Raw genomic sequence first — 27,792 nt, 5'->3', positions numbered from 1 at the left:
CAGGAGCAGGCACCCCCGTGCAGCTACGACGATCAGCCGAAGGGCCGGGGCGTGCGGGTAAAGCCTCCGCCGCCAGCACCCACATCCCCACGGGCAACAGCTCGAGTCTCGGCTGCTCCTCTTCGGATCCAGCTCCCTGTAATGGGCCCGGGAAAGCGGCCGACGATGACCAAGTGCTTGGACCCGTGCACACGTGGGAGACCGGAGGGAGCTTCTGGCTCCGGATCGGCCCAGCTTCGGCCGTTGCGGCCATCTGGGGAGTGACCCAGTGGGTGGGAGACTCTGCCTCTCAAATAAACAACCTTAAATGAGAACTCAGAAGCATCAAAGGCATTGAAAGCACTTTTTTAGTTTTACAGCGGGGAGATTCCCCATGCGGCTACGGCTGAGCCAAGAAGCCCTTCTGGGTCTCCCACGTGGGCGCGGCGCCCCTGCGGGCCGCCTCCCCCACAGGCACCCCTAATCCCAGCACCCAGACGCCTGCGCCCCTGGGAGCGGGCGGGGAGACGCCCCCTTCACCACCGGGACCGCAGGTCCGCCGAGCGCGCGCTGCTTCCGCGCCGACGGCCCCAGGGGTCCCAGCCACTGGCTCGCTGCCCTCTCTGAGGCACTCAGCGCCAGGCCGGAGGCTCCGCAACCTCGAGCGGCTTCGCCGGGCGTTCAGACCCCGGTCGCCGCCGGCCCCCGCGCGGGGTCCCCCGTCCGGCGGCGCCCGCGAACGCTGGGCAAAGACTCAGCCTGCACGCCCGGCCGCAGGAGCTCCGGTGGGCCTCGGGGAACGAGTCGGGCGGCAGCACCTGCAGCTCCGTCTGCCGGACCAGGCCCTCGGCGCCGCACCCGGGCCCGGGCCGCAGGACGCGCGCGGCGGGTGCACAGCGCGTCACTGCGGGCGCACCCGTGTGACGTCACGGCGCGAGTGCGGCGGCGCCGGCTCCGCGGGCAGCGCCTGTGAGGAGGGCGCGCCTCGGTGGGGCACGCGCGGCGACAGACGCGACCTCGACCCCGCCGTCTCCTCCGCCGGCTGCGGCGCCCCCGGCTGGGAACCCCGCTCGGTGGCCCCGGCGGGAACACCGCCCACTCGAGGGGCGGGGCCTCGCCTCAGGGCCGCGCCGTGCGTCCGCACGCACTACGTCGCTGCCGCGCTTCCGGGTTGCCGACTTCCGGCTGCCGCCATCTTGCTCGCGGGGCGGCCCCGGCTGGGTGAGGGTCCGGAGCTGGGCGTCGCGGGCTGTGCGGCAGTCATGCCGTCTTCGCCGCTGCGGGTGGCGGTGGTGTGCTCCAGCAACCAGAACCGGAGCATGGAGGCGCACAACATCCTCAGGTAGGGGCTGGGCCCGGCCGGGGTTCCGGGGCGCGGCCTGCGGAGGAGCCGAGGCCGGGCCGCGCCCCGCGTGGGAGCCCGTTGTCCCCGCGGCGCGGTGCGTCGCGCGGCGCTTCCCTTCCGGAGCCCGCGGGGCGGCAGCGGGGTCGGCGTCCGCAGACGGCGTCGCCTTGCCCGCTGCGGCAGGCTGGCGCTCGGACCCCGCACGGCGCTGGGAGCCCCGGGCCGTCTGCGAGCGCCGATGGACAGTCCGTCCGCGGAGTGACGGCTCCGGGCCGAGAGGTGCCGCGGGGGTGCGGGACGGCTCCTCTGCCCGGCTGCGACGTGGATTTTGGGGAACTTTCGTACCCCCGGCGGCTGTCGGCCCGGGTGACGTGGCCGAACACGGGGAAGAAGCGGCCGCCGTGTCCGTGCGGGGTGACGTCCGCGGGTCGCGTCCCGGCGGGCGCGGAGAAGCAGCTCCGTCTCCCCGCGGCCTGGGCGGCCCCCGCCGGTGCTGCGGCCGCCTCCGGTCGTCCCGCTTGGGAAACCGCCGCTGTGCCTGGTGCTGGGCCGTCCCAGGGTTGGGAATGCGCAGCAGGTGCGGCACAGTCTGCGGGCAGCGCGCAGGCTCGTGGCTTCTTGGCCTGAGACAGCCTGTAAAACACGCGGGGAGGAGCCGGGGCCGGGTCGTCACCCCTGCGCGAGCCTGCAGGAGAGCTTGGGCTGTTGGGAGGAGTCGTAGTTGACAGCGCGAACGGCGCCGCGTGTGTCAGCAGAGGCAGAGGTCTCTCACCTGCTGGTTACCTCCCCGGTGCTCGGAGCGGTCAGGGCTGAGCCAGCCAGGACCTGGGACCCAGTCTGAGGTCCTTGTGGGCGGCTGGGAGCCGCGGACCTGAGCCAGCATGGCGGCCTCCCAGCGTGCGGCGTTAGAGGAGGTGGCATCCAAGCTGGGATGGGGGGTGGGGATCCCGGCGGTATCCAACCGCTTCATGGACCTGTGCCCTCCACCCCTCCACGGGGCTGGTGGGGCTGTTCTGTCACCAGCCGGCACTGCCGCAGGCTCCCTGGTGAGGTCTGAAAGGCCAGGAGGTCACGGGGAGGGAACTGGATCAGAAGTGCAGCAGCTGGGACTTGAACCAGCGACCTTATGGAATGCTGACGCCACAGGTGGAGGCTTAACCCACTGCATCACAGTGCCAGCCGCCTGATAGCTTCTCTAATGGGAGTTTTTTGATATTTGTTAAGGCGTTTATTTGATCCATCAAGCAAATAATTGTTTGGAAGACTAGTTTAAAAAATAGTTGGCCCATCGGACAAAGCCTATTGGTTTTCAGGAAAATTTTTTTATTAAGTTTATTTATTTGAGAGGCAGAGTTCCAGAGAGAGCTTTGTTTATTTGAAAGACAGAAAGGGAGGGGTCTTCCATCTGCTGGTTCACCCCCCAAGATGGTTGCAATGGCCAGGAGCCTGGAGCTTCTTCCAGGTCTCCCACGCCAGTGCAGGGGTCCAAGCACTGGGCCGTCTTCTGCTGCTTTCCCAGGTGTATTAGCAGGGAGCTGGACTGGAAGTGGAGCAGCAGGGACTCAGCCAGTGCCCATATGGGATACGCTCACGCTGCAGGGGCGGCTTCACCCCTACGCCACAGCCTGGGCCTCCAGGAAGGCTTTTTAGCATGTACTTTTTTGACCTTAGAGACAAGTTGCCATAGTACAAGGGGGGCTGTTACAGTTGCACGCCCTTAGAAACCTTGCTTCTGTTGCTAATTAGCCTTTTGCCAATGAATCAGCCTTTGTGAGAGTTGGGGTGGGGTGAGGAGGGTTCGGCTGCTAGGGGTCCTTCTCCCCAGCTTTCCTGGGACCAGCAGTCCCACTGCCTTTTTTTTTAAGATTTATTTATTTATTTGAAAGGCAGAGTTAGAGAGAAGCAGAGGCAGAGAGACGTCTTCCATCCGCTGGTTCACTCCCCAGATGGCCGTAGTGGCTGGATCTGAGCCGATCCAAAGCCAGGAGCCAGGAGCCTCCCTGCAGATGCAGGGGCCCAGTACTTGGTCTGTCTTCCACTGGAGTTGAATCAGAAGTGGAGTAGCCAGGACTCGAACTGGTGCCCATATGGCATGTTGGTGCTGCAGGCTGAGGCTTTAACCTGCTGACCACAGCGCTGGTCCTAGCAGCCATGTGGGATGCCAGTATCACAGGCGGCAGCTTTGCCTGCTGTGCCACAATGCCAGCCCCCATAAGTTTGTTTTTAAAAAAGAATGCTGCGTTTTGTTTAAATGAGTTCTGCACGCACTGTTCTGGAAGCGTTTTGCTTCTCCACAGATCGAAGCTGTTGTGGTTATTCTGTGAAGCAGCTGGTGGAGCACATGGCTGACCTGCCCTGCCCTGCCCCTAAGGTGCCATCACTCTGGCCACAGAATCTATTTTTTTTTTTTTATTTCCTCGCCACCCCCCCACCCCACCCCACCCCGAAGACAGAGAAATCTCCTATCTAATGGTTCACTCCCCAAATGCCTGCAACAGCCAGGGCTAGGCCAGGACAAGGCCAAGGCCAGGAGCCTGGAGCTCCATCCTGGTCTCCTGCATGGGTACTGGGAGCCAAGTGCCTCCTCGTGTGTGCGCCAGTAGGAAGCTGGAGTGGAGCGTGAAGCTGGGACGTGGGGCCTGCGCTTGGGGTGGGATGCCAGGGTCCCAGGCAGCAGGCTCTCCACCAAACAGCCGGCCCAGCTACCCTGGGCCTTGCCAGCCTCAGCTGGCTGCAGGTGTGGCCGTGGTGCCCAGGGCTCCGCGAGGCTCACTTCCCGGAGATGCTGGTGTGATGACCTTGACTGCAGACTTGTCAGTGCCTTGGTGGGAAGCATTCCTCGTGCGCCTCCTGGACTTGTGAGGGTGGAAAGGATCTGCTTGCTCTGCCTCAGGTGGGCTGACGTTGTGTGCCCCGTCGGGCCTGTCCAGTCTCACCAGCAGGTGCCTCTTGCCCTCTAGCTACAACTGAACATTGGACGTTGTTTTTCGTGTCCTCAGGCCTTTTATTTATTTATTTATTTTTGACAGGCAGAGTTAGAGAGAGAGACAGAGAGAAAGGTCTTCCTTCCGTTGGTTCACCCCCCAAATGGCTGCTGTGGCTGGCGCTGCACCGATCCAAAGCCAGGAGCCAGGTGCTTCTCCTGGTCTCCTATGCAGTGCAGGGCCCAAGCACTTGGGCCATTCTCCACTGCACTCCCAGGCCACAGCAGAGAGTTGGATTGGAAGAGGAGCAACTGGGACAGAATCCGGTGCCCCAACTTGGACTAGAACCCGGGGTGCCGGCGCCACAGGCGGAGGATTAGCCTAGTGAGCCGCGGCGCTGGCCCTCAGACCTATTTTAAGGCTGTGTGTGGCCTGAGTTTTTCAGTCATGAACGTTTATTGTTAGACTCTGTTCCTTACTGCGTGGGATGTTCCAGGAGGCTGGCTGGGGGGATGCAGGGCCTGACATGGCCTCTGTCTCCTCAGTGGGCTCTGGGGCGGTGTTTCACTGCCTGTCCACCTTGTGTCCACCTTGTGTGTGCCACAGGGAGAGAGGCGGTGGCAGGAGTGTTCCTCAGGCCCCGGCTCTGCTCTGTGGATGGACGTTTAGGATGTGTGGTCTCTTGTAAATCAGCCTTGCAGTGAGTGTAGACGTGTGCTTGTGTCCCCCAGGGTGGATTCCTGGCGGCTGTGTCTGGGGTGAAGCTGCCGGTTGGTGGCTTCCACTCACCACATGTGGCCTTGTTATCAACATGGAGGCTTCCTGGGTCCACGCCCAGCAGCACTGTGGGATGTCGCTTGTCCGCACTCTGTCCATCACCCGTCATTCAGCCAGGGAGTGTGTTCCTGCTGCATGCCAGCGTCTTGAGCTGGAGATAGGACTGAGCGGTGGGACGTACGCGTCCCCTCAGTGCTGGACAGCAGTGAGCGCGCACCCTGCAGCAGCCTTTGACCTTTCCACTCAGGTGGGTGGAAGGTGGCAGAAGCTGGAATTGGAAGCGGAGGAACCAGACCTTGAACCAGACACAGCATGGGAAGCGAGATCCCTGGGGGCGTCTTAACCAAGTCAGTTGTCCCTCACCACGGCTCCTTCTGAGGGCTGCTCGTCATCTTACTTTCAGATGAGCTCTTAGACACCTCCGGGTTTCTCAGCCTGGGCAGTGTTGACGTTTTGGACGGCGTGGTTCTGGCTGCTGTGGCTGTGCTGTGCCTCTGATGCCAGTGGTGACCCCTGGTGGTGACAGTCAAAGAAAATGTTTCCGGAGTTGTCAAATAGTCCAGCACTTTCCTCACATCACCAGCTGGTTCTTTGAATATTGATTGTGGCCTGTGAGTTTGGGTGTTTGTGGAAACGGAGTCCCCTTGGATGCAGAAAAGTGATTTGTAAATAGGAAGCCAGGACAAGGTGTCCCACACTTTTACCAAGGGTGAGCGAGTTCTGTCCAAGACGGATGTTTGCCGTGTGACTGCCAGACCTCACAGTGGCATCACTGTGTCTGAGAGGCGTCCCTTCTCCTGTTTCTGCAGCTCACAGGGCTCAGGCCGTTTCCCCCAGTTCCTGACGCTCTTGGGTCGGGTTCCTTGTCTGTGCTGCGTCCCTGTAGCTCTAGCGGGGGCTGTCGGCCATTCTCAGCCCCCGGTGTCCTCGCGTGCAGGACCCCGCTGGCTGCCTGTTTCTACTTCCCTTGGCTGTGGCGTCACAGGGACATCAGGAAGCCGCGGGGACAGTTTACCTGGTGGCCAGCCTCGCGGAGAGGTATGGAGATGGCGGCCACGTCTTGCAGTCCAGCGGGAAGGCCAGGACGGTGGTCAGACGGCCAGGACGTAAACAGGACCCCCTGCGTGTCTGTCAGCCTCTGTGTTGGGGTTCAGAGGGAACAGCATTTAAATAACCGAAGTGTTCATGTGGATCCCCTAGCTTTTCTGTAACTTGCTTTTGAAACAATATTTCAAAAATAAAATTGTTAGATTCCAATTTTGAAAACACTTCCTCCAGCAGTGAGGGTGCTGCCTGGGACGCCTGGGCCCTCTAATCACTGCCTGAGTGTTGAGTCTCACCTCTACTTTTTTTTAATTTACTATTTTTGTTTGTTTTAAGATTGATTTATTTGATTATTTATTTATTTTTTTAATTTCACAGAGTTAGTGAGAGAGAGAAAGAGAGAGAAAGGTCTTCCTTTTCCGTTGGTTCACCCCCCAAATGGCTGCCATGGGCGGCGCTGAGCCGATCTGAAGCCAAGAGCCAGGTGCTTCTTTCTGGTCTCCCATGCGGGTGCAGGGCCCAAGCACTTTGGCCATCCTCCACTGCCTTCCCAGGCCACAGCAGAGAGCTGGCCTGGAAGAGGACAGAACCCGGTGCCCATATGGGATGCTGGCGCTGGTCCCTCATTTCCAGAGAGAGTTTCCATCTGCTGATTTCACTTCCCAGGTGGCCAGAGCAGCAGAGCTGGTCCGGTCTGGAGCCAGGAGCTTCTTCGGGTTTCCCCCGTGGGTACAGGGTCCTAAGCACTTGGACCAGGCCATTAGCAGGGAGCTGGATTGAAGTGGAGCAGCTGAGACTTGAACAGATGCCCATATGGGATGCTGGTGCTGCAGGCAGTGGGTTTACACACTGTGCCATGACGCCAGCCCCTCCCCTCTGCTTCTGTTCTGTGTTCTTCCTAATGGCGCCCTGGGAAGCAGCAAGTGATGGCTCACGTGGATTTTAAAGCTTCTGCTCCAGGTTTTTGGTACCAAAATATAAACGTTCCTTTCCACTGACATTCCTGATGGAGATCTGCATTGAGTCTGGACTTCTGGTTTCAGCCTGGCCCACCCTGGCTGCTGCAGGATGAACCAGTGGGTGGAAGACCTCTCTCTCTCTACCTCTCTGCCTTTCAAGTAAATGAAGATAAATAAAAGTAAATGACTCGATTTGTGTGTCTTCCATTTCGTGTCCCTTTGGTACTTTGTGTCTGAATCCCACTGTTCTTCTCTTCTTTGTGTCTTTCAGCAAACGAGGATTTAGCGTCCGATCCTTTGGAACGGGAACTCACGTGAAGCTTCCAGGACCAGCACCCGACAAGCCCAATGTTTACGATTTTAAAACCACATACGATCAGATGTACAATGACCTTCTTAGGAAAGACAAAGAACTGTATCCCCCAGCAGGGTGCCCTCTGGAAGGCTCTGTGGCCATCCCTGGCAGGTGTCATTTGTGTGGTGTGCCTCTCACCGACTCCACCATGCAGGCCGGCAGTCTTGCAAGGCAGGCACAGGAGCTGCGCTGTGCCAGTGTAGGTGATGCAACCGCTCCTTTGAGTTCAGAGAACTTTTTTTTTTTAAGATTCTTAAAATTTATTTGAAAGAGTTACACCAGAGAAGGAGAGACAGATTTTCCATCCTCTGGTTCACTTCCCAGATGGCCACAATGGCCAGGGCTGGGCCTGTGCAGAGCCAGGAGCTTCTTCCAGGTCTCTCAGGTGGGCGGCAGGGGCCCAGACACTTGGGTCATCTTCCGCTGCTTTTCCCAGGCCATTAACAGGGAGCTGGATTGGAAGTGGAGCAGCTGGGCCTGGAACCAGTGCCCGTATGGGATGCCAGCATCGCAGGTGGAGGCCTAGCCTACTGCACTGCAACCCTGGCCCCAGGAGAACTTGGTTCTATTCCTGGTGCTCAGTGGACGGTGCAAGGGCTTGATGCCTGGACACGGTGGAGCAGACGACTCTGACGCGGTGTTGGCCAGGGAAGCTCCGGTGAGGGAAGTGGAGAATACAGAGCTCACCGCCCGCTTGTGCAATAGGCATGTGCTGTACACTTGTGTGACTGCCTGACACACACGTGGTTCCTAGAGGGCCAGGTTTGCTGCAGAACAAAGTATGTGAGATAATTTGAGAGAACTTTATTTCAAGAGGAACTTTGCAGGCTGGATCTGCTATTTCACATTCGTGTGAAGAGAGATTTTCCAACTAGGTTTGTGACTGTGACCCCAAGTCCTGATGCTGGTGATAGTGCTCCAGTGTTTTTTTTTTGTTTTGTTTTATTAAAATATATATTTATTTAATTGAAAGGTAGAGTTAGAGTGAGAGAGAGTTTCATCCGCTGGTTCATTCTCCAGATGGCCGCAATGGCTGGGGCTGGGCTGGGCCAAAGCCAGGAGCTTCCTGTGGGTCTCCACGCAGTTGGGCCACCCTCTGTGCTCTCCCAGGCGCACTAGCAGGCAGCTGATGGAAAGTGGAGCAGCCAGGACTTTCCTGGCGCCCACGTGGGATGCAGGCATTGCAGGTGTTGGCTCGACCCGCAGTGCCATAGCACCCACCCTGCCCCAGGGTGGAACATAGCATTCTAGTCACCGTCGGTGCCCATTGGGAATTTCTGGTCCTCCTGTTGTCATGAGTGCTTTGTAGTTCACAGAGGAGAGCACACACGTGTTTTCACGTGCAAAGGACCACAAGCATCCAGTGGAAGCGGCTGCATGTGCGCATTTGTAGGTGGGCTGCGGAGGGTCCCCAAGGTCACCCTAGCGAGAAGGGAAGCTGGGTCCTGGTGGGCCCTGGGCAGAAGCAGGAGTATTCCCCTCTCTTCAGGACCCCAGTGTGGCCTGTGCTAGGTGGGACCTGCACACAGTGGTTGTGGGAGCTCCATTCCTAGGGTTCTCGAGCCCCTCTGTTCTCTAGTGCGGGAGCCCAGGAACCTGTATGTGGGAATGCCCTAAGGGCTTTCATGACTGTGGGACTGTGTGGGGTCCATCTTCTCCCTGCTGGGCACAGCAGAGTGTGCTCTGCTCTTGTCCTTGGCCAAGGAGGACGGGGCAGTGGCTTGGGCCCCATCCTGGCCGCAGAGAAGCCTACCTACACAGTCCCTCTCTGAGATTCCATTTTGGGGCTGGGTTCTGTTCTTAGCCCTGAAAACTGGATTTTCATTGTTGCTTTTTTATTTTATTTTGTTTTTAGATTTATTTATTTGAAAGAGTTATAGAGAGACAGTGGGGAGAGAGAGACGTCTTCCACCCCCTGGCTCACTCCCCAAATGGCCACCAGAACTGGAGCTGGGCTACTTCAGAGTCAGGAGCCAGGAGCTTCCTCTGGGTCTCCCACACTGGTGCAGGGGCCCAGGGACTTGGGGCGTCTTTTACTGCTTTCTCAGGCCATAGCAGAGAGTTGGATCAGAAGTGGAGCAGCAGGGACTTGAACCAGTGCCCATATAGGATGCCGGCATTGCAGGCAGCTGTTTTACCCGCTGTGCCACAGCGCTGGCCCCTGCATTCTGTGTGTGTGTATGTGTGTGTTCCATTATTCGTTCTAGCAGTTTTTTTTGTTTTTGAAATTGATTTATTACTTTAAAATTACAGAGAGGTAGAGAGAGAGGTCTTCCATCCGCTGATTCACTCCCCAATTAGCTACAATGGCTGGAGCTGCACTGATCAGGAGCCAGGAGCCAGGAGCCTCCTCAGGGTCTTCCCATGCAGATGCAGGGACCCAAGCCCTTGGCCCCATCTTCCACTGCTTTCCCAGGCCACAGCAGAGACCTGGGTCAGAAGTGGAGCAGCGGGACTTGAACTGGCGCTCATATGGGATGCTGGCACTGCAGGTGGTGGCTTTACCCGTTGTCCCACAGTGCCAGCCCCTACATTCATTCTTAAAGCTTTTATTTTATGCTCAATGGGAAAGAGAAACAGGTGCCGGTGCACACGTTTGTATCCTAAGCTCAGCTCTGGTATCAGAGGGAGCTCTGATCACCGATACTTCACACACCTCCGAGGGTGGCGGCAGCTTCAGCAGTTCAGGGGGACGTGTGCAGCGTCTGGGGCCGTGTCTTCTCCGTTACCCAGGCCGCGATCACAGCACCGAGTGTGTGTGCGCGTGTGCTCTCTGTTCCTCGGGGCATCACATTTGCTAAGTAGGTGGTGCTTGGGGCCATTTAGGTGGCTAGGTGACACTGTCACTGACAGTGCTTGTTCCTTGGGGACCCTGAGTTGCGGAAAAGTCACCTTTTGATCACCCTTGGAGGGGTTGGGAGTAGGGACACTTGGTCTGCATCTCCTCTGGAGTGAGGTGGTTGTCTTCCACACTGGGGTAGGGTGGAGGCACAGCAGCTAGCTTGGTGCCTAGCCGGGAAAGGGGCCGTGGGCTCAGAGCCACAGCAGGGACGCCAGTCTTCCACGTGGCGGGCTGAGGGCCTGGGCGGGTGCTCGGCCTGGGCTGCCTTGCGAATATTACTGCTGAGTGATGTGAAGAGGAGCAGGGGGTACAGAGGAGCTTGCGTTCTGTGAGAACGCGCTTCCGAGTTTTCCGCTCCACGGCTGGGCACCAAAACACAGACTCGTCTTTACTCCACTTCGACGAGCGTCATGTCCTTGCAGACAAGAGCCAGAACCCTGCAGTGGAGTGACCTGTGTGCAGAAGTGATGGTTTTGTGGTAGAAGGATTGTGTTGCACGGCATTCGGTAAAGGACTGGCGTGTGCAGGGACAGGTGGTTAGGTGCAGGGTGAAGCCCCTGGGTGCGGGGCTGTGGGCACTGCCTTCTGTCACTGCGTGGCAGGGCTTTGGTTCCCAGTAAATCAGAATGTGCAGACTCCGAGCATGGGGCTCTGTTTTTAAATTCTTGATACATTTTGGGCATTAGTCCTGCTTGTACCAAGTGTGGTGCTCTCGGTTAGCGCTGGGTTCTGTCCATCCACCCACTGCAGTCTGAGCACGCCCAGCCTCGCTCTTCCCAGCTCAGCAGCACAGCGCACACAGCAGTGACGATCCCGCGATCACCAGGCTGGCTGTCACGGAAGGGGGCGGGGCCATGTGCTGAGAGCCCAGGGTGAGACCCGAGTTGAGAACTGGGGAGTGGGAATCGCTTGCACAGCGGTGTGAAGCGAGCACCCTGAACGGCGGAGCTGCTGCGATGGTCTCCGAGTTCTGCGAGCGTGGCCGTGAGTCGGTGATTGGGGTTTTGGTTTTCTCTCCAGAAGCAGACGTGACCGTTGGGGACAGTCACGCCTGCCACCCCTGTGGAACCTGCCATAGAGTGTTCGGAGGGTCGTGGTTGTTTTTTTTTGTTTGTTTGTTTTTTTTAAGATTGATTTATTTGAAAGGCACAGTTACAGAGAGGCAGAGGCAGAGAGAAAGGTCTTCCATCCACTGGGTCACTCCCCAGATGGCTGCAGTGGCCGGAGCTGGGCCGATCGGAAGCCAGGAGCTTCTTCGGGTGTCCCACAAGGGTGCAGGGGCCCTTTGCCAGGCCATAGCAGAGAGCTGGGTCAGAAGTGGAGTAGCTGGGACTTGAGCTGGTGCCCATGTGGGATTCCAGCACTGCAGGTCGTGGCTTTACCCACTATGTCACAGCGCTGGCCTCTTTTTTTTTTTTTTTTTAAGATTTATTTATTTGAAAGAGTTACAGAAAGAGAAGGAGAGATTGAGATCTCCCATTCACTGGGTCACTCCCTACATGGCCATGCTGGCAGTGCTGGGCAGGCCAGATCCAGGAGTGTCCCTGGATCTCCGGGTGGGTAGTGCGGGCCCAGGCGTGTGGCCGTCTTACTGCTTTGCCCAGTCTTGCAGGGAGCAGCTGGGACAGGAACCACTGTCCTGCCTGTGCCGCAGCGCTGGTCCTGCCAAGGGCTCTGGGGGCGGGTGGGGCTGGGTTTAGCTGTTTCCCCTGCTTCTTGCTGATGAAGCTACACTGGTTTCACCATTTCGCCTTGCTTTTTGGGAACTGTCTACTGATCGTGTTAGGGACTGTGAATTTGCCTGGCCTCCGCAGGCAGTGGGCAGTATCCTGGGGGCAGGGATGTGGTGTAGCGGGTGAAGCCGCAAGCTGCTATGCCAGCATCCCATGTGGGCAAAAGTTTTGAGTCCCAGCCGCTCCACTTCAATCCAGCTCCCTGCTAATGCGTCTGGGAAAACAACAGAAGATGGCCCAAGTGTTGGGGTCTTTGCACACATGTCAGAAAACCTGGAGGCCGGCGCCACAACTCACTTGGCTAATCCTCGCCCTGCAGCGCCAGCACCCCGGGTTCTAGTCCTGGTCAGGGCGCCAGTTCTGTTCCGGCTGCTCCTCTTCCAGGCCAGCTCTCTGCTGTGGCCCGGGAGTGCAGTGGAGGATGGCCCAAGTGCTTGGGCCCTGCACCTGCATGGGAGACCGGGTGGAAGCACGTGGCTCCTGGTTTCAGACCGGTGCAGCACCAGCCATAGCGGCTATTTGGGGGGTGAACCAGCAGATGGAGGACCTTTCTCTCTCTCTCTCTCTCTCTCTCTCTGCTGTCTATACTCTACCTGTCAAAAAAAAGTAAATGGCCAGGTGGGGCTGGCATTGGGGTGTGGCAGGTCAGCTACCACTCAGGGCACCAGCACCCTGGGTCAACTCCTGCTCTGCTGCTGAGCCAGCCTCCTGGTAATGAGCCTGGGGAGGCTGCAGCTACCTGGGCCCCTGCCCCCGTGGGGGAGGTCTGGATGCAGTGCCTGGCCCAGCCCTCCTGTTGCGAGTCTGCCTGAAGAGAAGTCACTTGTACCCGATGATCCGTGTCACCCATCCCAGGCAGGGAATCAGCGACAGCCCCTGGCTGGGAGATGCAGGAGAGGGGTGTGGCTGCCACCCTGAGGCTGCCCTCTGTGGCCCAGGTGTTGGAGAGGCAAATGAGCTCACAAGCCTCCTGGGTCTGGTGTGCAGCGCAGGCCTGTAACTGGCTGCGTTCTCCTGTGTCTTGTAGTTACATTTGAGGTGTAGGTTACTGGGGTGGTGATTTTGTTTGTTTTTAATTTGAGGGAGGGCGATCTGTTGAGGGCCCCTGTGGGTGGCAGGAACCCGGGGTGAGCTGTCACTGCTCCCAGGGTCTGCATTGGCAGGCAGTGGGGGCTGGGGACTGGAGCTCCAGTGTGGGGTACAGCTGTCGGCATCCTCTGTCCATTTCTCTTTACTTCTTCTTGACATGTGGGGGAAGGGAGAATAAAAGATGCTTCCTCTGCTTGCCCAGTGAGAGCCTGGCTTCCACCCTGCGGACAGGAGCCGGCCCAGCCCCACCCTCCAGCATCCTCCTGTCAGCTGGGCACACGTCTCTGTGGTCTGCCTGCCCAGTGGGTAGCACGGCTGGCGGCATGTTGGACTCTGCTGCCCGTGTGCCCTGGCGCCTGGGGGCTCGTCCTCGTCTGGTCCCCAGCTGTTGGCATGCGCTGTGTGGAAATGCTGCTTCCCGTCCCCAAGCCGGGTGGAGGGGCTCTGACTGGTGTGTATTTCTGTTCTAGAGCTTCGGCAAAGTGCTCAGGCTGAGATAGGAATTGTGGCCTCGGGTGTCCAGGGAAGGCCGCAGCAGCCACTGCTGTGTCAGACCCTTGCCCAGCCTGGCGTCTGATGAGGGCTCAGGCATTGGACAGAGCCGGGCTGGGCCCCTGCGCGCGGCCTCCCGGCGTGCGGAGCGCCATCCTGTCGGCAGCTGCAGGATTGCTCCTGAGGGTTCACCTTGAAGACCCTGCCAGAGCGCCCGGCTGCTGAGCTTCCTGCCTCCTCGTGCTGTGGGGCTGCTCCAGGTGGGTGCTGGTGGCTCCGGGAGCCAGGCCTTGGGCTGCTTTCAGCAGTTCGGAGTCCTGTTCCTGTCTGTGTTGTGCAGGCAGTGCCTGCTGGAGTGGGTTTGTTCCTCGCTGTCCACGTGGCAGCCTAGAAGCCGCCTAAGCCTTGGGTGTGGTGAGTGCCAGGCACAGTAGGGGCCCAGGTGGTCTTCCATCCTCTCTCGCCCCTCTGGGGCCTTTGCATGTTTGCTGTGGATGGGAAGGGCGCCCCTCCCCAGCGCCAGCCGCTGCTGTGCCGGCCGTGCCCGCTCGGGGCGCTCCTGTCTGGCCCCATCCCTGCTCCTGCAGTCACTGCTCCCGCTCTGTGGATACTTGAGCAACCTGGTTTCTTCTTTTCTTTTTTCTTTTCTTTTCTTTTCTTTTCTTTTCTTTTCTTTTCTTTTCTTTTCTTTTCTTTTCTTTTCTTTTCTTTCATTCACAGGCAGAGTGGACAGTGAGAGAGACAGAGAGAAAGGTCTTCCTTTTGCCGTTGGTTTACCCTCCAATGGCCGCCGTGGCTGGCGTGCTGCGGCCGGCGCACCGCGCTGACCCGATGGCAGGAGCCAGGTGCTTCTCCTGGTCTCCCATGGGGTGCAGGGCCCAAGCACTTGGCCCATCCTCCACTGCACTCCCTGGCCACAGCAGAGAGCTGGCCTGGAAGAGGGGCAGCTGGGACAGGATCGGTGCCCCGACCGGGACTAGAACCCGGTGTGCCGGCGCCGCGAGGCAGAGGATTAGCCTAGTGAGCCGCGGCACCGGTTTCTTTCTTTCTTTCTCTCTCTCTCTCTCTCTCTCTTTTTAAAGATTTATTTACTTGAGAGAGTTACAGAGGGAAAGAGAGAGAGGGAGAGGTCTTCATCTGCTGGTTCACTGCCCAATTGGCCACAACAGCTGGTGCTGCGCCAATCTGAAGCCAGGAGCTAGCAGCTTGTTCCATGGGTGCAGAGGCCCAAGGACTTGGGCCATCTTCTGCTGCTTTCCCAGGCCACAGCAGAGAGCGCTTTGGGATTCCCACACGTGGTCACTCACTCAGTCACCCAACTAGTGTGGCCCCCAGGATTCAGCAGGCCTTCCCCGGGGAGCATGTTGGGGAGCGGGGGCCACACTCCATTGCTTTCGTATTCTGTGAGGCATTGTGTGTGCTGCTGGACACGTGGCGGCTGGAGCGTGTAGGTGGAGCTGGGTGACCGTGGCCCTCCAGGCACAGTGGAACGGGACTAGGAGCACTGCAGCTGTGTCCAGTGCAGGGAGCACCTTGGTGGAGAGCGGGGGGAGCGTCAGAAGTAGGAGCTGGGGCAGAGTAGGCGGGCGGAGGCGTGGGGTGGGAAGACGGACTCGAGATGAGGCCGACCAAGCCGCTGTTGGGTGTCCTAGTAATGATAGGCTCAGCTGCCCCTTGGGGGCCACTTTTCTCTCTTTTTTTTTTTTTTTGGACAGGCAGAGTGGATAGAGAGACAGAGAGAAAGGTCTTCCTTTTTGCCATTGGTTCACCCTGCAATGGCTGCTGTGGCCGGCGCATCTCGCTGATCCGAAGCCAGGAGCCAGGTGCTTCTCCTGGTCTCCCATGGGGTGCAGGGCCCAAGCACTTGGGCCATTCTCCACTGCCTTCCCGGGCCATAGCAGAGAGCTGGCCTGGAAGAGGGGCAACCGGGATAGAATCCGGCGCCCCAACCGGGACTAGAACCCGGTGTGCCGGTGCCGCAAGGTGGAGGAGTAGCCTGTTAAGCCACGGCGCCGGCCAAGGGGGCCACTTTTCCATACACCTTGGGCAGTGGCCCAGGCTGTCTCTTAGTGCGTTCCCAGTCCACCTGACTGTGCCTCTCTTCCCCACAAGAGCCCCATCCTGCATATACCTGCTAGGGGAGGGGGCTTACTTTGGTCCCGTGACCTCTGAACCCTTCATAGGCTGTCCTCTCAGATGAGGCAGGCATCCCAGGAACCCCCAGAAGTACAGCTCAGCACCTTCAGGAAGACGCGGGGTTAATCTGGGCCTCTGCCCAGCTGTGTTGCAGGTGCAGGCTCTGCTCCCTCCTAGGCCGTCACAGCACTGCAGGCTGAGCAAGCCCCGGGAAATGAAACGAAGTCTTGGGAGGGAAACTGAGCCGCGTCTGGGCCCTTCCCTGGAGGTTTATCCTGAGAGCAGCCTCATGGGCTGGGCCCACGCCAGCGTCAAGAGAGCTTTTAGTTATTAGACCTTCTGTCTGCTGGTTCACTCCCCAGATGGCCTCAGTGTCAGGCTGGGGCTGGGCCAGGCTGGAGGCAGGAGCCTAAAGCTCCATCCAGGTCTCCCACGTGGGTGGCAGGGACCCGGATACCTGGGTCATCTTCCAGTGTTTTCTCAGGCTCATTGGCAGAGTTGTATTGGAAGTGGAGCAGCTGGGGCTTGAACCAGCGCCCATACGGGATGCCAGCATTGCTGGCAGCAGCTTAACCTGCTACGCTCCAGCACTGGCCCCAATTTAAATAAATACAAGGCTTGAAAGGCAGGTAGAGGGAAAGAGAGCTTCCATCCAGTAGTTTACTCCCCAAATGTCTGCAACAGCCAGGGATTGGCCAGCTGAAGCCCAGGGTCAGGCACCCCATCCTGGTCTCCCAGATGGGTAGGGGGGACCCAGATTCTCGGGCCGTCCCCGGCTGCCTTCCCCAGTGTTAGGTAGCAGCTGGGTTGGAGTAGCCTGGACTGGAACCAGCACTGTAGTGTGGGGTGCAGGCACTGCAGGCGATGGTTTCACCGAGCCACAGTGTCACCAGACACCTACAAACGGGCCGGGCCTTGTGAAGGCAGCAGCGGGGAGCTCTGTCTCGGCCTCCCAGTGGGGTACAGAGGCCCCGTGTCCACGCCATCTCCTGCTGCTGCCCCGGGCACATTAGCAGGAAGCTGGACCTGACTCGGAGCAGCTGGGACTTGAACTGACGCTTTGATACGGATGCTGGCATCGTGGGCAGTGGTAGCTGAACCTCCGCACCATACCACCAGCCCTGTATTGCTGAGTACACAACTCAGATCCTTTTACAAGCTTGTGACAGTGTCATGGCTTAGTGCTGTCCATCAGAGAAGTGTGGGGGCCGTGTGAGTCCTGTCCAGTCATGTTGTCCTGTAAATGTTTGAGTGTCTGAAAACAGACACAGGCTGACAGGCTGGTGCTGTGGCATAGCGGATGAAGCCGTCGCCTGCAGTACCACCAGCATCCCATATGGGCGCTGGTTTGAGGCCCGGCTTCCACTTCTGACCCAGCTCTCTGCTAAGGCCTGGGAAAGCAGTAGATGGCCCACGTGCTTGGGCCCCTGCACCCACGTGGGAGACCTGGGAGAAGCTCCTGGCTCCTGGCTTCAGATCAGCCCAGTTCTGGCCATTGCAGCCATCTGGGGGAGTGAACCATTGGATGGAAGACCTCTCTCTCTGCCTCTGTAAATCTGCCTTTCAAATGAATAAATATTTTAAAAACATCTTCCATTCACTGGTTTACTGTTCAAATGGCTACAGTGGCCAAGGCTGGGCCGGGCCAGGAGCTCCTTCTGGGTCTTCTCCATGGGTGCAGGATCCCAAGCACTTGAGCCATCGTCACTGACGTTGGATTGGGATTGGAGCAGGCTGGAGTGGACCGGCACTCCGACAACATGGGCTCCTCGTTTGCAGGTGGTGGCTTAGCCCACGGCAGCACAGTGCTGGCCGCACACTTGACTTCTTGGCAAGGCAGCTGTTCTCCTTAAATCACAAATCACCCTGAATCTCCTGGGGAGACGAGCAGCCCCTTTCCCCGCTGTTCTTGAACCCAGAGGTCCTGCAGTGGGTCAGCCAGAGGCTGTCTGGTGCTTCCCAGAGCTCGGGGGCTGCGCCAGCCGGGGCCTCGTGGCCGATGCCTGTATCCCGCTGGGCAGTGCCTTGGCCTGGTGTGTGCAGTGGGACTTGGTGTTTGAGCCATTTGCTGTGATCCAGTGCTGGAGACTAATTCATGAGATACTGAAAGCAAGGAGCTGGTGTGCGTGTCAGGCCTAACCTTCCCGCCCACACGCTGGCCGCTCCACTCCTGACCCAGCTCCCTGCTGGTGGCCTGGGAACGCAGTAGAAGGTGGTCCAGAGGCTTGCTCGTGTGCCTACATGGGAGACAAGGAGGCAGCTCCAGCTTTGGCCTGTCGGGGAGTGACCCCCTGGTGGAAGGTCTCTGACGCTGCCTTCCGACCCCACTTCCTTTCGTGCGCCTGTTTTTACAGCCCTGAGCCCAAAGACAGCCAGTGTGAAAGGGAACTATTCGAAATAAAAATGCAAGATGTTTGCGTATGCATCTTTTTTCAAAAAAAATTCAGCTAATTTATTTATTAAAGGTTAACTTTTCCCCTGAACTTAGTTCAGGTTTGACTGTGGACAGGTGGTAGCCACGTTATTGCTGAACAATTTCCTGGTTGTTGCCCTAGGCAGGTGGTGCCTGCCCCAGGGGCCTGCACCCTGCGGCTTGCACAGTGGCCGAGGCACACGCCTCCCCCACTCTGAGGTGCTGGTCAGCTCCTCCAGGTCCCTCAGGAGATGCCAGGGCACTGGACAGGAATGCCTCCCGCAGGAGAGCTCTTGGGAACAAATGAGTCGGCTTGGTTCTCACTGGCTCCTGCAGGGCTTCCTAAGGATTTTCACACATTCTGTAAGGAGATTTAGGGGCCACTGCTGTGCCCACCACGGTCAGGGTGAGGGGTGGGCTGTCCACACTGGGGAGCATCTGTCCCTGTTGGAGTGTCCTCCCGTGAGCTAAGGGGGCCTCTGTTGTGCTGTGGGCTTCCACGGACGGTCTCCAGGTCCTGCCCACACGTGGTTAAGTGGCACGTAAAGTGGGGGCACCTTTGCAGAATTGGGCCTGTGGAGTGGCCTGCTTGTGTAGACAGGTGCCACAGAGCCCAGTGGGTGTAGCCCAGGTGACAGGCATTGCCTGGGGAGGTTCAGGGAACCTGGGTCCACGCGGTCCACACATGTAAAAATTGAACACAAGGAAGCATCGTTTTCTGCTTTGTGGTTCGCTCTGCAGACTTTAGTCCAGCAACGTGACTTCCGTCTGGAGAGCAGGCAGCGGCCCCCTGCTGTGGTTAGTGCCTTCCCTTAGGCTACCTGTGGGATCCCCTGCTCCCCCAGGGCAGCTCTCGGCCACTGTGCCACTGAGAGGGTTAGAGCGGTCTTCCATCCCTGGGTCATCTCCAGGTGATGGTGAGGGCTGGGCCACGTCGAGGCCAGGAACCAGGAGCTTCATCCCCGTCTCCCACAGGGGTGCAGGGCCCACGCACATTAGCAGGGAGCTGGATTGGAAGTGGAGCAGCCGAGATGTGAGCCTGTGCCCATGTGGGCTGCCGGCGTCACAGGCTGTGGTTTAACCCACTTCCCCACAGCGCTGGCCCCGAGAGGGCTCTCTGATTTCTCTCGCTCTCTCTTACGGAAGTGATGTTGCTTCCCAGAGAGGGGCTGACGCAGACCTCCAGTCCATGGCGGGTGATACGGGAACCCTGGCGCGTTGTCAGCACTCCCGTGAGTGCGCGTGGCCCAGGCACACAGTGGCCCTGCCGCTTAGCTTGAGATCCTCGTCAGTGTCTTTGTGAGCTTTCAGGCTGGGCCAGGAGGGGGGCCTGGCAGGGCTGCCGCTCGGGCACCGCGCTTCCCCTGGGCGGGGCGGGAGGCTCCTGCTAAGCCCTGGAGTTTTGTTAGAACAGATTCTCCTAGTTGAAAGGCGCTTTGAGCAAACCTCTCACAGGTCTCGAGGTGGCTGCTTTTCAGCCTCTTCACTGTGAATGTCATTCTCACCTGAGGCCGGAAGCCACATGTGCCCTCTGGGAAAGTGTTTTTCAAGTAAAAGTTTTATGAAAAAAACATCATCTCTGGCTTCAGTAGCCGAGCCAAGGCTGGGCCCCAGCTGTCGACAGCGCACTGCTGCAGGCCCTGCGGGCTGCGGGCGGCGTGGGCAGGTCCCATCCTGCTCCCAGCAGGTGTGGCGACTGTGTGATGTTCCCTCCACACTTGGCTTGTTCCCAGGAGCTGGGGCACGGCAGCTGCAGGGGGCGGGGCCCCTGCTGACTGTCCACCGGGTGGTCCGTGGGTGCACTGTGGCTCTGCCCCTGACGGCAGTGTCCGTGGAGTTGAATGAGAAGGGCTGGGCTGGGCCCCCCTTGTGGGGTCGCAGGTCTGTAGACTGGGGGGGGGGAGGCTGTTCTGGGCATCCTGGGTATCAGCCTGGTGAGGTGACAGTGCCGGCTGCCAGGCGCTGCGTGGCTGGCTGTGGTGGCTCCTGGTGACCCCGCTGTAGGAGAGGGGATGGGGAGCCCAGCAGGACCCCGGGAGCGTCTTAGCGCCACGCCCCCTGGGAGGACGCTGGGGCTCCCTCTCCAGAAGTCTGTGCACCTTGTGTTCACTGTGCACCCGAAGCAGCAGTGCAGTCGCAGAGTGCAGAGCCGGCGTGTGTCCAGCGGGGGGCTCCGGCTGGTGATGCCAGAGGCCCGAGGTTTGACCTGCAGCTTTAGCTCTGGGAGGCAGCAGTGCTGGGTTCCTGCCCCACCCCGTGTGGGATGCCCGGATGGAGGTTCAGTCCTGGGTCTGAGCATTTGGGGAGCGAGCCAGTGAGTCCTGTGCCCGCAGGCACGCCGCACTCACAGGTGGCCGCTGGTTCTGCCTGACGGCGGGGCCCACCCAGCCCTGGGCCGCACACTATTGGGCTTTATAATCAGCAAAGGGAGCCGCAGTCCGGTGGGGGCATCTGCTGGGGGCGGAGGGGGTGGCACCCCTGTCATTCATCCAACCCAGAGCCCACTGCTCTCCCAGCCTCTGCCCCCTGCTGCCTCCTGCACGGGGTAGCGGCTGGGGCAGAGTCAGTTCTTCCTGTGATGGTGCGGAGGGGGACCTGGCTCCCCGGCCCCTTCTCAGGCACCATGGGGGCTGCTGGCCCTGGACCACCCCACACCAGCTGGCCGGGCTGGGGGTGGCTGCCCCCTGCTGTTGGCTCTCTGGGGCTTGCGTCTAAGGGGGCGCTGGGGCGTCCAGCAGTGCTGGGAACGGTGAGCAGGGGTCAGCGCCACAGAGGCAGCCAAAGGACTCGGCAGCGCAGGCCCGGGGGCAGCTGTCCGGGCTGAGACGGGCGTGCCCAGGGGCAGGCCAGGGTGCTGGTCTGGGCTTGGGCCTTCCCGTCCTCACTGTGGTCCAGGCCTGTGGTGTGGCCCCTCCCCAGAGCTGCCCAGATGTGGCTCCAGCAGCGGGGAGGCCACCACAGCGCCGGTGGCAGGCCCGCGTCGTCACTGACGTTCCTTGACCCCAGCGCTCAGCTACACGCAGAACGGCATTTTGCACATGCTGGACAGAAATAAGCGGATCAAGCCCCGGCCAGAGAGGTTCCAGAACTGCAGAGACCTGTTTGACCTGATCCTCACCTGTGAGGAGCGCGTCTACGACCAGGTGGTGGAGGGTACGCGCACCTGGGCCTGCTGGCTGCGGGGGCTGGGAGCGCCGAGGGCGAGAGCCTGGCCCATGTGGTCCTCACGCTGGGGGGGGGGGGGGGCTGGGTGCTGCCCCCGACTGCTCTGGGCTCCTCCTGTCTCAGGCCTGGCCTGCTGCTCACTTCCTGTGCCCCAGCCACGTTGCTCCGGCACCTCTGACCTCTGTGTCCCTGTCCCCATCAGACCTGAACTCCCGGGAGCAGGAGACCTGCCAGCCGGTGCACGTGGTCAACGTGGACATCCAGGACAACCACGAGGAGGCCACCCTGGGGGCCTTCCTCATCTGTGAGCTCTGCCAGTGTGTGAGTACCCGGCCAGGCCACGCACTGCGGGCTCCGCAGACGCGGCGGCACCCACGGGTTAGAGCGGGTCGCGGTGTGGAGCCTGCTGATGTCGATCAGCCGTGAGTGAGGGAGCCCCCGGGGCTCCTCCCACAGGAAGGGGCTCTGGCTGCGAGGCTGCGTTCCCCGCCAGCAGGTGACTGCCGGCCACCAGGGGGAGGCCAGGTCGCGGGTGGCTCACGCTGACCGGAGCCGGCCGAGGCCCGGGCTGGGACAGGTGCTTGGGGCACCCGGCGGTGTCTGGGCAGCTCTGTGGTCCCGGGGGCCGGGCGCTGTCCGTGTCCGGTGTGCGGACAGGTTCTGCTCTCTGGCCCCTGCACCCTGTGCGGGGCTGCCCACCGAGCACCGAGGCTGACCCCTCTCCCCACGTGCTCAGAGGGCACGCGGTGTCCTGTGAGGGGTGAGGGGCCCCTCCCCGTCCACACCAGGCTCCGCCCAGGAGGGGGCCTCGCCCAGGACTGGTGGTCGGCAGCTGGCGCCGCCCCGGCTCACCAGGCCTCCCCGCAGATCCAGCACACGGAGGACATGGAGAACGAGATCGAGGAGCTGCTGCAGGAGTTCGAGGAGAAGAGCGGCCGGGCCTTCCTGCACACCGTGTGCTTCTACTGAGCGGCCGGCGCCCCCTGCGCACCGTGTGCTCCTCCTGAGCGGCCGGCGCCCCCTGCTGGCGGCTTCCCCTCCCGACGCCTGCTTGTACCCAAATAAACTGTACCCGAAACCGAGCAGGTGCATGGAGTGGTGTGCGGGTCACGGTCTCCGCGCGTGTGCAAGTGGTGTGCGGGTCACGGTCCCCACGTGTGTGCGAGTGCTCTGCCGGTCACCGTCCCCGCGCATGTGCGAGTGCTGTGCGTGTCACGGTCCACACACGTGTGTGAGTGCTGTGCCGGTCACGGTCCCCGCGCGTGTGTGAGAGTGCGATTGCTGTGCGGGTGCTGTGCTGGTCACGGTCCACGAGCGTGTGTGAGTGCTGTGCCGGTCACAGTCCCCACACGTATGCGAGTGTGCGAGTGCTGTGCGGGTCATGGGTCCCCACGCGTGTGCATGTGCGAGTCACGGCGCGTCCCCACGTGTGCCGCTGCCCCTGGCATCCCTGCCCCTGCCCGCCCTCAGGAAGGGGCCGCCCCCCGAGGCCGCAGGCAGGGGTGGGCCCCAGCCTCAGACTGCCCTGGGGGAGGGGTCTTCGGCCACAGCCTGCAGCCCGCAGCAGGTGCCACCGCGGGAACAGGCAGACGGACGGGGCCCTGGCGTCGGCGCTGGCGCCTTGGGCTTCCTCGGGTCCTACTGAGCAGGGTGGGGTCTGGGGGCTCCCGTGACGTCAGCGGTGGTGCACGTGGGGCGCGGAGTGGGGGCCTGGCTTTGGCGCCCAGCCCCCAGCGTGGGGCAGCCAGACCCCTGGGCCCAGAGCCCACCTACCCGGGCCTGACCCAGCCTGGCAGTGACCAGTGACCTGGCGGCCGCTGCCCCCGCCCCCTCCATCCGCAGCTGCGGCCCTCCCGCCTCTGGCCCTGTGACCTTGCGGGCCCCTCCGTCCCGTCCCACAGCCGGCGGGAGCTGCCCGGCCCGCCCCGCATCCCTCACCTGGCGCCCTGGGGGACCGAGCGGGGCAGGACGGACTGCCAGCCCCGGACCGAGGCGGCTTCCAGGGGCGCGGGGCACAGGTGACGGCGGCCGGGCCCGAGCGGATGGGGGCGGGACGAGGCTCCACGGGTCCCGGGGCGGGGAGGACCTGGGAGCCGCCGCCCGGTCCCCTCGCCGAGCTGGCGCAGGTCCCTCCCGGGAGGCGGAGGCCGGCGGCGCGGAGGGCGGAGGGACGCGCGGAGGAGGCGGGAGGAGGGCGCCGCGCCGCGCCGCGCCGCGCGCAGGGCGGACCGGAGGGCGGAGCGCAGCGCGCGGGCCGGCCCGGGCCCAGCGACCCCGCAGCGGCCCCTGGCTCCTCTGGGCGCCCCCGCCCGCGGCCCTTCCTCGGCCCAAGGGGCTGCCGCGGCTCGGCGGCGCTTCCCGGGAGGCGCTGCCCTCTGCGGAGGCGGCGGGGGCTCAGCATCGGGCCGGGGCCGGGGGGGCGCCGGGGCCGGGGGGCGGCGCTCCGGCCCGGCCCGGCCCCGCCCGATGCCCATGAGCGCGAACACCATGATCTTCATGATTCTGGGGGCGTCGATCGTGATGGTGAGCGGGAGGGGGCTTCCCGCACGCCCCCTGCGCCGCCGCTCGCGCGTGCCGCCCCCCCACGCCCGCGCCTTGTTTACCAGCGCGCGGCCTGCGCTCCCCTCCGCTCCTGCCCCGCGCCCCCTCCCCAGCCCGGGCGCCCCTTCGCACCCCAGCCCCCACCTCCGCCCAGGCCGCTTCTCCCGCTGACCCGCCATGGGCTCTTCCAGGCCATCGCTTGCTTGATGGACATGAACGCGCTGCTGGACCGGTTCCACAACTACATCCTCCCGCACCTGCGGGGCGAGGACCGCGTCTGCCACTGCAACTGCGGCCGGTGAGTCCGCGAGGCCGGGCACACACGCGGGATCGCACGTGCGGCGGGGCCCCTCGGAGCGGGAGTCCCACGCAGGCTGGGCCAGAGACGCGCAAGACCCGAAGGCCCCCCCAGCCTGCCAGGCGCGCGGGGGGAGGGGCAGTCCGACCCGAGCCCCAGGGAGCCCCAGGGAGCCCGCCGCTGGGGATGCACAGGTGAGTGAGCGAGGACCCCCGCCCTCACCCACCGCCTCAGGGGCCCTGCGGGTCCTGGGGCCTCCTGGCCGGCGGCCTGGGCAGCAGGCTGGGCTTTGTCCACCCTGTGGAGGGCCGGCCCTGCCTCCCGGGCCCAGGCCTTGGGCGGGGAGGCTGTGCTGCCCAGCGCTGACCCGGGCCGAGAAGGCAGGCACAAGGTCAAGACGCCCCCGGGGTCCCGGCCCCTGCTGGTTGTGGGAGGGCAGTGAGGCAGGGGCCTGGCTGGGCTTGCTCAAGGTCACTCGGAGCCAGGCAGAGCCCAGGCCTGCGGCACCTGTGGGTGTGTGGCGTCCTGTGCACGCGGCGTGGTGGCGCCGTCCTGGCCGTGCATGTCTGTACGTCAGTGTATGAAATAAACATGTTCTCATGAGACGCGCATGTGTGTACATCTGTGCATATACACGTGTGCGCACACGCAGGCACGCATGCTCCTCCCGCGGGGCCCCCGGCCTCCGCTGGACACACGCGTGGAGGTGCTGGCAGCAGCTGCCCGCAGACGCGCCCAAGGTCGCCCACGCCGCCGCCCTCACCCCGGTCCAGAGTCTGCGGCCGTGGGTGGCCAGCGTGGGGGTGAGGCCAGCCACGTGTCTCCCAGAGCGTGTTCCGTGGCTGTGGGCTTGGACACGTGTGCATTAGAGCGGGTGGGGGTGTGAACACGCCCTTCCCTCGTGCCAGGTGTGGAGGGGCAGAGGTTGCTGGGGGCCAAGGAGGGGCACAAAGGTAGCTCCACCCCCCGGGGTCCTGAGACCCTCCCGAGGCGGGCTGCACACACGCGTCAGGGACACGCATGTCACGTGCTGTGGCAGCACGCAGGGCTGGGCGCTGCAGGTTTGCACACAGACGCACTACACATGGAGCGTTTCTGCATGTGCGCGTCTACATGTACATGCTTTGCACACATCTCTACATACAAGGCACTTTGTGTGTTGACAACATGTGTGTCCACAGGGTACATGTGTGATACAGCACACGGCAGTGTCTCCATGTGAGCGTGTGAGCATGTGTGCAGGTTCCGCGCTGCCACGTGAGGGGTCCGTGTGTGAACCGTGGGCACTGCCGCAGTGGCTTCTGCCATGTGTACATGTGTGTGCAGAATCTGGGCACACATGCTAATGCCTTGGACATGCCTGTGCGTGGACTACATGGAATACATGTATGCAGGTGAATGTTCCAGATCACGCATGTCAGCCAGCAGCATCCGTGTGCACACCTCAGTGTTCCACCGAGGATGCGTGTGCCGAGCCACGTGCATGTGTGCACCCCACTCCTGCTGGGTGTGCAGCTTACAGGGCCGTGGCCACTGTATACATGCCATGTCCTGTGCATGTGGCTGGCGTGTATACATGACACGCCCACATGGAGCATGTGTGTCACAGGCAGGACCCATGGATGTACACATCAGACATATGTGTGCAGTCAGCACATCTTGTTCTGCTTCATCTGGGAGACTTTATTCCCCTCCCCCCCATTCCCCCCCTGGGGCCTAGGGAGGAGGAGGCCGGGGCGTGCCCTGGTCATGACCTTTGACCCCTGAAGATCCCGAGCCCCGGGGGCTCTGGGGCCCTGCCTGGCCGTCCCTACAGGGGGGAGGGGGCGTTCCCTCATGCCCCACCCTGGCCCGCCCAGTGGCGTGGGAGGTGCTGGTGTCAGCTCCTGCCGCTGCTCACCGCCGGGCTGTTTCCTGTCCCCCGAGCCCAACTCCAAGGAGGGCACCAGGGTGGTGGCCGCAGGGGCAGCGAGAGTCCGGGTCCTTCAGGGAGGGTCCCCGAGGGGGAGGTGTGGAGCCTGGGACAAGGAGGGTGGGGGTGCTTGCGTCTCCTCGGGGAGGCGGGAGCTGCAGCCTTGCAGAGAGGCGCTCCAGAGCCCCCGTGGAGCCACACCTGCAGCTGCGCTGGGCGTGGGCGTGTGGGGCGTGGGCACAGGAGAGGCAGCCATGGGTGGGCACAGCCAGATGCCGCTGGCCAGAGAGCGTGCGGCAGGGTGGGCGGCTCCCTGTCCCGTTGTCCTGGGAGGCCAGGCTGCCAGCGCCCTCTGCAGGGCCCCCTCACCTGGGGTCAGGGGTCCAAGGGGTCCTCTGGAGGAGGAAGCCTGCCCAGCTTCGGAGGGAGCCGTCGGGGAGGGGATGAGGGCTGGATGCTTTGGAGGCCTGAGCCTGGGCCCAGGTCCAGAAAACAGGGGCCGTGGTGGGCGGCAGGACACGTGGAGGGGGGGGGGGGCTGCACAGCTGGGGCGCTGTCCACTCCAGGGCCAGTTGAGTGGGCAGCAGGCACAGTGCCTGGCAGAGCAGGGAGAAGCCAGGAACAGGGGAAGCCTGGGGGTGAAGCGGGGGCCGGAAGCCCAGGGCAAGGCTGACCACGGACGGCAGCCCCCAGGGAGCTGACAAGGGGCCAGGGGCCGGGTCTGGGGAGCAGCTGGTGTCTGGGCTTGGCAACCCCGGGCCAGGGTGCTGTGACCCCTGCAGCGGCTCCTGTGACCTGGCCCGGCTGCTCAGGCCACAGCTGTGCCAGCCACTCCTCCCCTGCCTGGGGGTTGGGCCTGGGAGGGTCCAAGTCCCCTCTCAGCGCCTCCATCGAGGGCCCGGGGCCGGCAGGACAGGTGCCAGCCCGCCCTGCCGCCCGCAGGCACCACGTCCACTACGTGATCCCGTACGACGGGGACCAGTCGGTGGTGGACGCCGCGGAGAACTACTTTGTGACGGACAATGTGACCAAGCAGGAGATCGACCTCATGCTGGGGCTGCTGCTCGGCTTCTGCATCAGCTGGTTCCTGGTGTGGGTGGACGGCGTGCTGCACTGCGCGGTGCGCGCCTGGAGGGCTGGCCGGCGCTACGGTGAGTGCCCCACACCCGCCGCCACGGCCAGCTCACCCGCGGCCCACCCGGCCCGGCCGCCTCACCTGCCCTATCCCCCTGCAGATGGTTCGTGGACGTGGCTGCCCAAGCTGTGCAGCCTGCGGGAGCTGGGGCGGCGGCCGCACAGGCCCTTCGAGGAGGCGGCCGGGAACATGGTGCACGTGAAGCAGAAACTCTACCACAACGGCCACCCCAGCCCGCGGCACCTGTGAGCCGTGCACTGGACTCGCCGGGGCCCCAGGGCCGCCGGCCACGGAGACGTCAAAGGGACCTCGTGGGCGCCCGGGCCGGTGGGACTGGATGGCAGCCTCGGGCCCGGGGCGCCTGGGGCCGTGCCCGGCGTAGCCGCCCACCAGGCAAGTCCAGCGGAAGGTGCTGTCTCTCCTTTTTATACAGGGGATAGGGGCGGGGACTGGGGTGGGGGAGGCTGCCGGGCCTCAGGGGGGCAGGGCCCCGGCCGGGCAGGGCACAGGGGCCTCACCTGGCCTGCGGCCGCGTCCAGCTGAAAGCCGCTGTGTGTTTCCTGTGAGCTGTGTCCATCTGTCCATCGTGTCGTCTGGAGGGGAGGGAGGCACCGAGGGCCAGCGCCCGGCACACGGGAGCATGTGCGTGCGGC

The 27,792-nt window shown here is 62.1% G+C and overlaps 2 protein-coding genes across 2 annotated transcripts; both read left to right on the top strand.

The window, feature by feature from the left end:
• Positions 1 to 1,168: 1,168 nt before the first annotated feature.
• On the top strand, positions 1,169 to 22,348 carry SSU72 (SSU72 homolog, RNA polymerase II CTD phosphatase). Its single transcript, XM_062190284.1, has 5 exons — positions 1,169 to 1,321; positions 7,300 to 7,443; positions 21,102 to 21,241; positions 21,456 to 21,574; positions 22,121 to 22,348. Exons 1-5 carry the CDS (start codon positions 1,242 to 1,244, stop codon positions 22,220 to 22,222), a joined length of 585 nt encoding a protein of 194 aa, XP_062046268.1. The 5' UTR covers positions 1,169 to 1,241; the 3' UTR covers positions 22,223 to 22,348.
• A 1,342-nt stretch (positions 22,349 to 23,690) lies between these two features.
• On the top strand, positions 23,691 to 27,566 carry TMEM240 (transmembrane protein 240). Its single transcript, XM_062190283.1, has 4 exons — positions 23,691 to 23,776; positions 23,986 to 24,092; positions 26,947 to 27,155; positions 27,240 to 27,566. The coding sequence occupies exons 1-4, from the start codon at positions 23,720 to 23,722 to the stop codon at positions 27,386 to 27,388; spliced, it is 522 nt and encodes a 173-aa protein (XP_062046267.1). The 5' UTR covers positions 23,691 to 23,719; the 3' UTR covers positions 27,389 to 27,566.
• Positions 27,567 to 27,792: the final 226 nt, after the last annotated feature.

The sequence above is a fragment of the Lepus europaeus genome, chromosome 5 (assembly GCF_033115175.1).
Source record: "Lepus europaeus isolate LE1 chromosome 5, mLepTim1.pri, whole genome shotgun sequence".
In the NCBI taxonomy this organism is placed as follows: Eukaryota; Metazoa; Chordata; class Mammalia; order Lagomorpha; family Leporidae; genus Lepus; species Lepus europaeus.
This window is presented reverse-complemented; position numbering and strand designations above follow the sequence as displayed.

Bases quoted from the DNA above. Each gene is read 5' to 3' on its own strand.
- TMEM240 (XM_062190283.1), top strand. From the start codon at position 23,720: ATGCCCATGAGCGCGAACACCATGATCTTCATGATTCTGGGGGCGTCG. The intron at 24,093-26,946 runs GTGAGTCCGCGA...TGCCGCCCGCAG, and splicing joins TGCCACTGCAACTGCGGCCG to GCACCACGTCCACTACGTGA. The intron at 27,156-27,239 runs GTGAGTGCCCCA...ATCCCCCTGCAG, and splicing joins GAGGGCTGGCCGGCGCTACG to ATGGTTCGTGGACGTGGCTG.
- SSU72 (XM_062190284.1), top strand. From the start codon at position 1,242: ATGCCGTCTTCGCCGCTGCGGGTGGCGGTGGTGTGCTCCAGCAACCAG. The intron at 1,322-7,299 runs GTAGGGGCTGGG...TGTGTCTTTCAG, and splicing joins GAGGCGCACAACATCCTCAG to CAAACGAGGATTTAGCGTCC. The intron at 7,444-21,101 runs GTATCCCCCAGC...CCCAGCGCTCAG, and splicing joins CTTAGGAAAGACAAAGAACT to CTACACGCAGAACGGCATTT.